General features: G+C 35.9%; 1 protein-coding gene across 7 annotated transcripts in view; it reads left to right on the plus strand.

The window, feature by feature from the left end:
- The window catches only part of EMSY (EMSY transcriptional repressor, BRCA2 interacting), a 90255-nt gene that overhangs the window by 31327 nt on the left and 45387 nt on the right, over nt 1–13541 (plus strand). For all 7 annotated transcript variants that reach the window (XM_049652550.1, XM_049652516.1, XM_049652566.1 and 4 more), the window contains one exon: nt 9236–9490. In XM_049652550.1, coding sequence (XP_049508507.1) covers nt 9236–9490 — 255 coding nt within the window. The remainder of the gene's footprint in view (nt 1–9235; nt 9491–13541) is intronic.

Genomic DNA, 13541 nt, shown 5'->3' on the forward strand with positions numbered 1-13541 from the left:
AGAGAGACAGAGAAAGAAAGACAGAAGACAGACAGCATGAGCAGGGGAGGGGCAGAGAGAAAGGGAGACAGAGAATCCCAAGCAGGCTCTGTACTGTCAGCACAGAGCCCGATACAGGACTCGAACTCATGAACTGTGAGATCATGACCTCAGCTGAAATCAAGAGTTGGATGCTTAACCAACTGAGCCACCCAAGCGCTCCCCCCCCCCCAAATTTTAATTGGGATCCAAACAGGGTCCACATATTGATTGATATGGTTATGTCTTCTTTAACTTAATAAGTCTCTCTTTTTTTTTTTTTTTCCTTTGCAATTCATTTGTTGAAGAAATCGGTCATTTTTCCTGAGAGTTTCCCATAGTCTGGATTTTGCTGATGTTTATCCCCATGATATGGTTCAAAAAGTTTTCCTGTTCCATGTATTTCTATAAAACTAGTAGTTAATCCAGAAGCTTGATCAGATTTGTCTGATTGTTTTGGGAGATGGGGGATTAAACATTTTATAAGTGGTATTGTGTACTTCCTGTTGTATCCCTTTAGGAGGCACGTAATGTCTGATTTCTTTCTATAACGATATTAACATTGATCAGTAGGTATAAGTATTACCAACTGTTTATTAAAACAGCTATTGATAGTCTTTGCCTCAGTCATTATTTTATTGGTATTTGCAAAATGTATTTTATCTTTATTTTCTTCATTTATTAGGTGGAATTCTTAAAGAAGAACTTTGCCTTATTACCATTGGTTACTCTGAGTATAGTTCACATAGGAAAAGCAGGATAAATGCCTGAGTATTTCCTTCTGTTTTTTGTTTTCAGATGAGTAGGTTCAGTGATCAGTGAAATTTTTTTTCTCCATGTTAAGATTTTTCATGTCTATTAATCTATTACAGATATTCTTTTTTTTAATACTTATTTATTTTTGAGAGAGAGTGAGCATGAGCAAGTGAGGGGAAGAGAGAGGGGGAGACAGAGAATCCAAAGCAAGCTTCTTACTGTCAGCACAAAGCCCAACATGGGGCTCAAACCCACGAACCACAAGATCATGACCTTACCGAAGTCAGATGCTCCACCGACTGAGCCACTCAGGCACCTCAGTTGCAGATATTAAATTTTGGTGCTCAAATTTTCCCATCATTACAGTGGGAATTTCTTCAAGTTGGTTCCTAAATTCTTTTGACACAACCACAGTAGTCCTTAATAGCCCTTATTTTGTGATATGACAAGATGTTCTGGGTTCATCTTCTACATTTTCTGCCCCAGATTTGGAATTACACATTTTTTAAGGAGCCCTCGTTTCTTAGTGAGAAATGGTGTTTAGATACCATAGTCTGGGCACCATGGGGATGATCATTGCTACTGGATTGGTCATTATTTCTAAATCTTTTCTGTGGACAGAACTAGAGTCCTTTTTTTAAGGAGGAAATACATCATCAGTTTATACTGATATTATCAATTCCAATTTAGAATTAAGGATTTTTAACTTCTTTGTTTTTGTTTGTATAATTGTATCTTTTTTCTCCTTTTACTGAAAATCCTGGTTTCTGACAGTAAAGTAATATATTTGATTTATCCTGTAATATATAATAGTTTCAGAATAACAAAATCAATATGACTAACAATACAATCATTGAACAGAATTTAAGATTATTATGGTTCTTTTGGTTCTTAGGATATCCTCACTAAGGATATATAGTCAAATTAGTGTATTTTAAAGTCACTTGAAATGACTTTTTTCCTTATACTTAACCTCTAATTTAATATACGGTTAGGTTAATTTGTTTCATTTTGTTTTGTTTTTACTGATTGCAATTTAAAATATTTTTCCGTAATTTATAATTGCATAGAAGTTTATGTTCCAGAGTCAAATCCACAAAAGAAGGTGTGTTTTTAGAAATCTGTCTGTTATTTATGGTTCTTACACCCTGTTTTGTCCTTCCCTGATTGGTAACCTTTTTTTCCTTTGGTTAGTTTTTTATATATTCTTCCATTTTTTAAATATGTAAGCAAATTTGTATATATCATATTCCCTCTTTGTTTGATAAAAGGTAACATATATATATAGACACCTGGACACTTTAGTGTTGGGAGAGAGAATTTTTATTTGGTAGTTATAAGTCTGGTGCTGGTAATACCAAAAAAGGTGGTAGTTAAAATATGCCTTATGTGTATAGAATGAAGTAGTTTATTTTAGATGACTGTTTCATATTTGATTCCTCCTCTTTTTTCTCCTGTAGATTGCATAGCTTTTTTTTTTTGTTGTTATCTCTTAAATCTATATGATTTATGTCTCTTAAATCTTGTTCCTCTTAAGGCAAAGTAGGCTATTGTTTATTACACAGGTTGATTACTGTGACCTTTCTACCTTTTATTCTACCTATTTTTCAGTTAAATCCTATTGCCATTGTCTTCTCTCATATTTTGGTGAGAGAAATTTTCTTTTGTCTCATTCTTCTCCTCATATTCTTTTGTGGACTTCATGAATTATTTACCCAATACTGTGTCTGTCTTCCACTGACCTTTTATTTTCTGTCTTTGACCCCACTTTAACCTAAATAACATATTGTTTTCAATTGTATCCACTAAATACTGCTCTTCTCTTCACTGTATTTATTTTCTTTAGACTCATCCTGAATGCAGATCCTGTTTTCCATTTCTGTTTCATGAAACCCTTTCCTTAGGAAATCCCTCAACCCCGTCAATTCAAATGTGGTCCTCGTTTATCATTTAAATTTTTTAAAACCTAAGAGTATTAATGGATTAAATGATTTTAGTGAACAAAGGTCCATCAGTAATCCTACCACTCTATCACAATAGCACTTTCCATTTTATGTATTTATTAATGCCTTTTTACCTATTTGAATAATATTTTTCATTTATTTGGAATAAAAAACCTGTATTCCATTTGGAATCATACATTTTTCCATATAACATTCTTCTATTTTTCTAAACTATCCTAATTTTTTTCAATACTATTTAATATTTCTATTACTATTACAGTTTATTAAATTATTCTCTTAATGTTGGATATTTAGAGTATTTCCAGATTTTGATGTTAGAGATCTACCTGTAGCCTTTTTACCTATACACCTTTGTGAATTTAATTGAACCCTCTCTTTTATTAGAACCAGCTTTCAGGAGCAGGATTACCAAATCAGAAGGTTGCAGTTTGTTTGTTTTTTTTATAGAGGTTGCTAAGTGTTATATTTTAGCTCCCTGAACTATATCTTCTTGGAATAGTTCACTAGTATGTGTCCACTATTAAGTTTTTGTTCCTCCTGTTTATAAAAAATGGGGGCGAGGGAGTATAACTTCTAAGATTAAACAAATTTTTGAATGGCATACTATCTAACTAGCCAGTTGTTTAATACCTTTTTTTCCCCTTTAATCTCTATAAGACAAAACACAGGTAATATTCCTACAGTTATGTATCTTCTTTCCCCTTCACTTATATGACTTTGGTATTTTGATGTGTTTTGGGCTTCACTTTCTTTGGGGCTCATGTTAAGACTCTTAAGAATTTCATGTTTATTCAGAATTACCAGTGTGGCCTGAACTATATTTAATTCCTCCAAATGTGGACTGTTATGTCAGTGGTATTCACAGCAGTCTATATTCTTTCGCATTCAGATGTTTAATAAATTTTACAGAGCCCTGGATTATTAATATATAAATTGAATTACAAAATTTGGTAAGTAATTAAATTACTTTACATAAATCTGACTGAGTGGTTTTTAAAAGAAGAAAATTTATTATCTCATAAAAGTAAAAGTCCAGAAGGAGAGAAATTCCAGTTAGGTTATATCAAGAAATTTCTTTTCACCTTTCTTCTCTTCTTTCCTTGGTGTATCAACTTTTTTCTCAGGTAGCTCATATCGTGGTTGCAGCATGAGTGCAGCAATTCCATGTACCACATGCATATACAAAAACCAGCAAAGGAATAAGAGACAGTCCCCTTTTGTGAGTCTCTCTTAGGAAAGAGAAAACCTTTCCCAGAAGATTCCCTTCATGTCTTTTTGGCCACAACTGTCATACACCTAGCCTAAAGTAATCCCTGGTGAGAGGAATGGGGCCATCATGACTGACTTATTAGATCAATTAGAAATTGCCCTTTAGAGCTGGCGTGGGGCCAGCCTTCCATAAAAATACATTCCAGTGCCCAGGAAGGTAGATCCTTTTGAGAGGAGAAATAGGTTTTTGTTAGAAAAGAGGAAGGAGGAGGAAAAAAAATTAATCAGACAACCAAGCATGTATATTGCATTAGATTATTTAATAAATGATTTTAGAACAATTAGTTTTTCACTTGGTCTTATGTTGCACACATCAATAAGATTAAATTGGTTCATAGAATTGTTCAAATAATCTTTTATCTTTTTTTTTTTTTTTTGGTCTGCTTATAATATCACTTACTGAGAGAGGAGTGTAAATATCTCCAGCTATAATTGTGGCCTTGTGCATTTCTCTTTTTAACACTGTCATTTTTTATTTTTTGTATTTTGAGCTGCTATTAGGTAGATGCATGCACATTTAGGATTGTTGTTCTTTTTTTTTTTTTAATGTTTATTTAAAGAAACATTTGAGAGAGAGTGAGCAGGGTAGGGGCAGAGAGAGAAGGGGACAGAGGATCTGAAGCAGGCTCTGCACTGACAGCAGCGAGCCCAAAGTGGAGCCTGAACTCACAAACTGTGAGATCATGACCTGAGCCAAAGCCAGCTGCTCAACTGACAGAGCCATCCAGGCGCCCCAGGATTGTTGTCTTTCTTAAAAAAAATTTTTATTATTGAAGTGTAGTTGACTTTGGTATCTTGATGAAATGACCTCCTTTTTATTATAAAGCATTGCTCTTTTTCTCTGGTAATACCTCTTGTTTTGATGTCTACCTTTTCTGTAGCCACTCCAGGTTTCTTATAATTAGTGTTTGCACAATATATCTTTTCTCATCCATTTACTTTTAACCCGTCTGCCCTTTGCATTTAAAATGCATCTCTTGGAGTGCCTGGGTTGGCTCAGCTGGTTAAGTGTCCTACTCTTGATTTCAGTTCAGGTTGTGATCTCACACTTGGTGGGATCCAGCCATGCATCGGGCTCTGCTGACAGTGTGGAGCTTGCTTGGAATTCTCTCCCTCTCTCTCTCTGCTCCTGTCCTGCTCACACACACTCTCTTGCGCGCTCTCTCTCTCTCTCTCTCTCTCTCTCTCTCTCTCAAAATTAAACATATAAAAAATAAAATGCATCTCATGAACATTGTATAGTTGTCTTTTTTTTAAATCCAATTTGGCCATCTCTGCCTTTTAATTGAATTATTTAGTCCATTTACATTTAATGTAATTATCAATATGATTGAGTTCAAGTCTACTATCTTGGTAATTGTTTTTTATTCATCCTCTGTTCTTTGTTTCCTTTTCCCTTTTTTCTCATCTTTTAGATTTGTTGATTTTTTTTTTAAAAAGGATTTCATTTTATGTCTTCTGTTGGCTTCTTAAATAAACATGTGTGTATATTTACTTTTTTTTTTTTTAATTTTTTTTTTTCAACGTTTTTTATTTTATTTTTGGGACAGAGAGAGACAGAGCATGAATGGGGGAGGGTCAGAGAGAGAGGGAGACACAGAATCGGAAACAGGCTCCAGGCTCCGAGCCATCAGCCCAGAGCCTGACGCGGGGCTCGAACTCACGGACTGCGAGATCGTGACCTGGCTGAAGTCGGACGCTTAACCGACTGCGCCACCCAGGCGCCCCATACTTTTTTTAATATATAATTTTTAAATAGTTTCTCTAGAGTTGGGTCTCAACCTCCACATATGGACATTTTGGACCAGATAATTCTTTGCTATGAAAGGCTGACCTGTACATTAGAGGATGTTTAACAGCATTTCTGACCTCTGCTTACTAGATACTAAGCACACCCCCTGTCATGACAGTGAAAAGTGTCTTTAGTAATTGCCAGCTTTGGGGGGAGGAGGGGGCAGGCTGCCTTTAGTTGAGAACTGAGCTCTAGAGCTTACAATATGGATTTTTAATTTATAACAGCCTGTCTTCAGGTAATATACCACTTCCCATATTGTATTAGAATCTTAGAATAGTATACTTTTTTTTCTCTCTCAGACTGTGCTATGGTTGTCCTACATTTAAATTCTATATGTTATAAGCCCCAGATTGCATTGTTGACTATTTTTGCTTTAAACAATTTTCTTTTAAAGAAATTACATACAAGGAGTAAAAAGTCTTTTATATTTAGCAAGCTCGTCTTGTACTTTTCCTACTCTAGCCCTGGCTGAGCCATTTTTCCAAGGAACCGTGATTCCTCTTCATGGAAAGTGATAATTAGAAGCTAAAATCTCGGTGCTAGATATGCTACTACTATGTTGTGTGTGTGTGCAAGTATGGGCATGCGTGTATGTGTACACGTGCAAAAGCACCTGTGTGTACATTTATATTCACACTCACATGTTTACATCTATATTTATTTCTATATATGGAAAACTGTGGGCTCATATTGCTATGTCTAATTTTAATTAAACAACTGTAGTTTTCTCCATTCCCTTCTTTGATAGTGAAAAACCTAATTTCCATTATCTTTCATATATGTACTTATTTTGTCAGTTCCCCAGTATGCAACCAGTCTGTCATTGCTGTTACTGCCCCCACCTCTATGCTTTTGCATATGCCTTCCTATCTTCACTCAGGCTCTGACATTCTGCAAAGTCCTGCATCACCACACCTGTTCTGACACCCTGCCCATGTCACCCTTTTGCATGGATGCCACTCTCACCCTACTCAACTGACACCTAAGGCAGGCTGACACCTATGGCAGGCTGCCTTCCCATCCAGAAGACCTTTTCACTTAGTTTGGGTTCTGACCTTACCTTAGCCACCCCTTCCTGTGGACATTCTGCTCAAGCTTTGAGACTATTAGGTGGCTCACACTCATGGAACCCCTCTGTATCTTACTTGGGCTCTAAAGCTATATGCATGGTATCCCCTGAGTTTCCCCAGCATTGACACCCTCCTCATCTTATTGACTTCCATGCTAGTCCAGTTTCTGCAATGGGCTCTGACATTTCATGCTAAGCCACTCTTCTGCTTAGCTGCGTTGTACCAGCTGATGGCTTTAGCACTGAATTGTTTGGGAAGCAATGACAAAATGAAGAGAATTTTCTACTTGTTAAAACAAAAATAGCATTTATTACAGTTTGTAATGATAAATCTGTATCATCATTTGATTATCTTCTCTTGTAACCTTTCTGAAGGTAGGGACTGTTTCATGGATACAATTTAGTTTCCCGAAGATCTACCATAAGGTATATGCTCAGTAAGTTTTTACTGAATGAACACATACTCAGAGAGTTTAAGTACTTTAATCAGATCATATAGCTGTTAATGTGTTTGTGAGTTGAAGGTACAATGTGAACATAATTCTCTGATTCTAAAGTTATCCTGACTACTTTTATACCAGATACTTTTACCATAAAAAACTATATGGAGAACATAGGGAGTTTCTCATGTGCACAATTTACCACAGTTAATACAAGAGTTCATTATAAATTCAATATAAAGGTTAGAGCTTTTAAAAATAGTATCTGTCACTCGTATAAAACATTATGCTCCTTGAATCATAAAATGTTGGTGCTGAATGGGGCTCCAGAGATAATCTAGTTCAGCACAACTAAGCAGTATAACACACATATGTCACCAAAATATTAGTATTTGGGGATGGATAGGGTTGAGTGAGGTGGGAGAATGTGTAAGTAATGTGGTTAAGCCCTCCAGGGGATTCTAATTACACCTTTTGCCTGTCAGTCCTCAATCTGTGATTTTACCTGATATGCACAGCAACAGTCTCCTGCTTGGAGACTTGTAGGGCAATTCAACAAATGGGGGAAGCTGAGGTCCTAGGAGTCAGAATCACTTTTCAAGGTATCTTTTCTGTCTTTATCATTCTCCACAAGCATTTTACATAAGAATGTGGTATTTAAAATTTTTTCTGTAATACAAAGTAATTGTCATGTTGGGGGTGTGAAAGAAGAAGGTGTGAAATAGCTTAAGAATTTGATAATTCGGCTATTTATGAGTTTCATTTCATTCCAGCAGTGCTCAAAAAGTTGATATGATGAGTTATATTCCAAGTCATTAGGAAAATTAATTCATTTACAGATAAAAGTCCTGTTGAGTTGTTGAAGAATTATAAGAAAATTACTGATTACTGGTACTCCTTACCTATGCATACTGCTAATATTAGCATTACACTAAGAAGCAATGTCTTACTACCTTATATCAATCAGAATTTTGTTGCTGTGTTAAGAAATCTACCCCTGAAATCATTGTTGTGCTATACGCTAACTTGGATGTAAATTAAAAAAAAAAAAAAATTAAATAATAAATAAATGTGGAAAAAAAAGAATTTTTTTTCTGTGGATGTATTGAGTATGCCCACTTGTAATTTTCACAGATTATTTAATGACAGATCTCAAGAAATGACTTTAATTTATAGATTATCAGAAATGAGACCTAGAAAAACTACTTTGTCATGCTGAAAAGTTCAAAAGATGAATGTTTCAGTGTGAGATATTTTCTCATGTCTTGTTTAAATTGACTTACCAGAACTTGAAAAGTAATATTTAAAAAGAATGTATTACAAATAAAATTCAAAACTTAGTTTGATTTATTCTTTTATTATTCACATTAAGAACCTGTATTTTCTAACAGAAAATTCCCTGAGAGACATGTGTGAATATCCTTCCTGATACTGTGTTTCTTTCATCCTAACTGTCCACCAAGGGAAATCAGTTTTTTTGAGTGTGAGAGCAATCATGCCTCCCTTGCAAGGTTTGAGGACTGTACAGCGAATATATAAAATACCATATATTATATATGACATTTAATAGGTGCTTAATAAGTCATTGTTTTTATCGATTTACCTAATATAAGAAGTATCTTAGTGGCGCCTGGGTGGCTCGGTCGGTTGAGGGTCCGACTTCAGCTCAGGTCATGATCTCACAGTTCGTGAGTTCGAGCCCCGCGTCGGACTCTGTGCTGACAGCTCAGAGCCTGGAGCCTGCTTCAGATTCTGTGTCTCCTCTTCTCTGTCCCTCCCCCTTGCTCATGCTCTGTCTCTCTCTCAAAAATAAATAAACATTAAAAAAAATTTTTTTTTAATGTATTAAAAAAATTAAAAAAAAGAAGTATCTTTAAGTATGTTTCACTGTTAAATAAGTTCTTTTCCCCTTACTCTTCTACAGGCGTATCTACATCAGCGATCAAAATGGCATCTACCAGACTTCCTTCCCCCAAAAGTTTAGTGGGTGCCCCAACTCAGATTCTTGCACAGTTTCCTAAACAGCATCAACAGTCTCCTAAGCAGCAGTTACATCAAGTGCAGCAACAGACCCAGCAGCAGGTGGCCCAGCCTGCTCCAGTATCTCATCAGCAACAGCCTCAGCAGTCTCCTTTGCCACCTGGTATCAAGCCTACCATTCAAATCAAACAGGAGTCAGGTAACTGGAAAATGTTTACAATGTGTAATTCTTCCCCAATCGCTACTTCTCTGAAGACTGCTCGTTTACATGGATATAGTTTCCTCAAGCCCCAGAATTTTAATTCTAAAATATATTTTGAGAGCCTCCTGTTGGAAATACATATGTAGAAAGAACTGGAGCTTGGGAATAGAAATGAGAAAAAAAGCAGTTTGCTCAGCCGTAGCAGTTATTTCCCCTGGACTCTCCAGGGAGATAAAGAAGCTGAGGAAACAACCCAGTTTTTAGAATTATACTCTGGATGCATTGGGATTATAGAAAGTAGGCAGTTGAAAAATTAGTCTGGAGAGTTCTGTGTTAGAATGCCATTTTATGAATTTGGCATAAAATTGTACAAGCAGAGGTGCTGAGATTGTAGGACATTGTGTACAGAGAAGTTTGTGGTTTGTGGAATAACAGTTTAGCAGTTTACTGAAAGCATCTCCAGGGCAGTGGGAACTCAGAAGTAAGAATCAATTATTTGAAGTTATTGAATCATAAAAGTATTGAATAAAAAGGCAGGTAGGGTGGAGGCTCAAACACAGGTAAATTAAAAAGACTGTTAATAGGTACATCTTTAAGAAATGAAAGTGGATGTTTTTTTTTCCTCCAATGAATCTGGACTTTATTTGGTGGTAGAAGAAGCATTTGGAAGATGCCAACATTTTCAGCTTTGTTTTGGTTTTTGATGGGAATATTTTATTACTAGTTTTTGAGATATAATTGACATACAACATTGTATTACTTATAGATATACAACATAATGATTTTTTTTTAATTTTTTTTAACGTTTATTTATTTTTGAGACACAGAGAGACAGAGCATGAACGGGGGAGGGTCAGAGAGAGAGGGAGACACAGAATCTGAAACAGGCTCCAGGCTCTGAGCTGTCAGCACAGAGCCCGACGCGGGGCTCGAACTCATAGACCACGAGATCATGACCTGAGCCGAAGTCGGACGCTCAACCGACTGAGCCACCCAGGCACCCCCATAATGATTTATTTATATATTTCAAATGTTTACAATGAATTTAGTTAACATCCATTATCAAACATAGTTACGTATTTTTTTCTTGTGATGAGAACTTTTAAGATTTATTCTCTAAGCATCTTTCAAATACAGTACAGTTACTATGGTATAGTTACTGCAGTAACTATAGTATTGTTAACTGCAGTCACCATACAGTATGTTACATCCTCAGGATTTATTTGCCTTATAACTGGAAACTTAGACCTTTTGACTACATTTTGGCCAACTTTCCACCCCCTGCCTCTGGCAATCACCAATATTCTTTATATGTATGAATCCATTTTTTAAAAAAAAAAGATTCTACATATAAGTAAGATCATGCAGTGTGTGTCTTTCTGTGTCTTATTTCACTTAGCATAATGCCCTCAAAGTCCATCCATGTTGTTGCAAGTGGCGGGATTTTCTTTTTTTTTAAGTTTTTAAAGAGGTTTTATTTATTTTTTTTTTATTTTAAAGTGTATTTATTTATTCTGAGAGAGAGAGAAAAAGAGAGATAGCAGGGAGAGGCACAGAGAGAGGGAGAGAGAATCCCAAGCAGGTTCCTCACTGTCAGCATAGAGCCCGACAAGGGGCTCAATCTCATGAACAACGATGTCATGACCTGAGCTGAAATCAAGAGTCAGACGCTTAACTGAGCCACCCAGGTGCCCTTTTTAAGTTTTTATTTTAACTCCAGTTAGTTAGCATACAGTGTGATATTAGTTTCAGGTCTACAATACGGTGATTCTGCAGTTCCATACATCACCCAGTGCTTACCACAGCAAGTGTGCTCTTTAATCTCCAACATCTATTTAACCCATCCACCTACCCTCCCTCCGCTGTGGTAACCATCAGTTTTGTTCTCTATAATGAACAGTCTGTTTCTTAGTTTATCTTTTTCCCTTTATTGATTTGTTTCTTAAATTCCACATTTCAGTGAAATCATACAGCATTTATCTTTCTCCGACTAACTTATTTTGTTTAGCATTATATTTCCTAGCTCCATCCATGTTGTAAATGCAAGAGTTCATTCTTCTTTATGGCTGGATAATATTCCTGTGTGTGTGTGTGTGGGTGGGTGTGTGGGTGTGTGTGTGTGTGTTTGTACACTTCTTTCATCCATTCATGTATCAGTGGACACTTGGGCTGCTTCCACAGTTATGGAAAATAATACTGCAGGAAACATGGGAGGGAGTGCATGTATCCTTTTACCATTAGGATTTTGTATTCTTTGGTTAAAAACCCCCAATAGTGTGATTACTAGACCCTAGGGTTCTTTTTTTTTATTTTCTTCTTTTAATTTTTTAGTTCTTTTTTTAATTTTTTGAGGAACTCGCATACTGTTTTCCACAGTGGCTGCACCAGTTTGCATTCCTACCAGTAGTGCACAAAAGTTCTTTTTTCCACATCCTCACCAACAGTTGGTGTTTCTTGCGTTTTTAGTTTAGCCATTCTGACAGGCATGAGGTGATACCTCATTGTAGTGAGGAGATATTTCATTTCCCTGATGATAAGTGACGATGAGCATCTTTTCATGTGTCTGTTGGCTGTCTGGATATCTTTGGAGAAGTGTTCATGTCTTCTGCCCATTTTTTAATTGGATTATTTGATTTTTGGGTACTGAGTTTTAGAACTTCTTTATATATTTTGGATATTAACCCTTTATCAGATATGTCATTTGCAGATATCTTCTCTCATTCTGTAGGCTGCCTTTTAGTTTGGTTGTTTCCTTCACTGTGCAGAAGCTTTTTAATTTGATGTAGTCCCCAAGTTTATTTTTGCTTTTGTTTCCGTTGCCTCAGGAGACCTATCTAGAAAAAAGTTGCTACAGCTGATGTCAAAGAAGTTGCTGCCTATGTTCCCTTCTAGGGTTTTTATGGTTTCAGTTGTCACATTTAGGTCCTCAATTTGTTTCAATTTATTTTTGTGTATGATTTAAGAATGTGGTCCAGTTTTATTCTTTTGCATGTTCCTGTCCAGTTTTCCCAATACCATTTGAGGAAGAGACTTTTTTCTCATTGGATATTCTTTCCTTCTTTGCCAAAGATTGATTGGCCATATAATTGTGGGTTTATTTTGGAGTTTTCTATTCTGTTCCATTGATCTATGTGTCTCTATTGTGCCAGTACTATACTGTTTTCATAACTACAGTTTTGTAATATAACTTGAGTTATGAATTCATTGTGAAGCCTCTGGCTTTGCTTTTTTCCTTTTCAAGACTACTTTGGCTATTAGGAATCTTTTGTGGTTCTATACAAATTTTAGGATTGTTCTAGTTCTGTGAAAAATGCTGTTGGTATTTTGATAAGGATTGCATTAAATGTGCAGATTGCTATGAGTAGTAAAGACATTTTAGCAGTATTTGTTCTTTCAATCCATGAGCATGGAATGTCTTTCCATTTCTTTGTGTCTTCAGTTTCTTTCATCAGTGTTTTATGTTTGCAGAGTATAGGTCTTTCACCTCTTTGGGTAGGTTTGTTGCTAGTTATCTTACTGTTTTTGGTGAAATTATAAATGAGATTGTTCTGTTAATTTCTTTTTCTGCAGCTTCATTTTTGGTATTTAGAAATGCAACAGATTTTTATAAACTGATTTTGTATCCTGTGACTGTACTGAATTTGTTTATCAGTTCTAGCTGTTGTTTTGGTGCAGTTTTTCAGAGGGTCATGTCATCTGCACATAATGAAAGTTTGACTTCTTTCTTACCGATTTAGATACCTTTTATTTCTTTTTGTTGTCTAATTGCTGTGGCTACGACTTCCAGTATTATGTTGAATAAAAGTGGGGAGAGTGGACATCCTTGTCTTGTTCCTGACCTTACAGGGAAAGCTTTCAGTTTTTCCCCACTGAGGATGATGTTCGCTGTGGGTTTTTCACATAATGGCCTTTATTATGCTGAGGGCTTTTATCATGAATGGATGGTGTGCTTTTTCTGCGTCTTTGAGATGATTATATGGTTCTTATCCTTTCTCTTATTGATGTGATGCATCACATTGATTTGCGAATGTTGAATTACTCTGGCATC

The sequence above is a fragment of the Panthera uncia genome, chromosome D1, assembly GCF_023721935.1.
Source record: "Panthera uncia isolate 11264 chromosome D1, Puncia_PCG_1.0, whole genome shotgun sequence".
In the NCBI taxonomy this organism is placed as follows: Eukaryota; Metazoa; Chordata; class Mammalia; order Carnivora; family Felidae; genus Panthera; species Panthera uncia.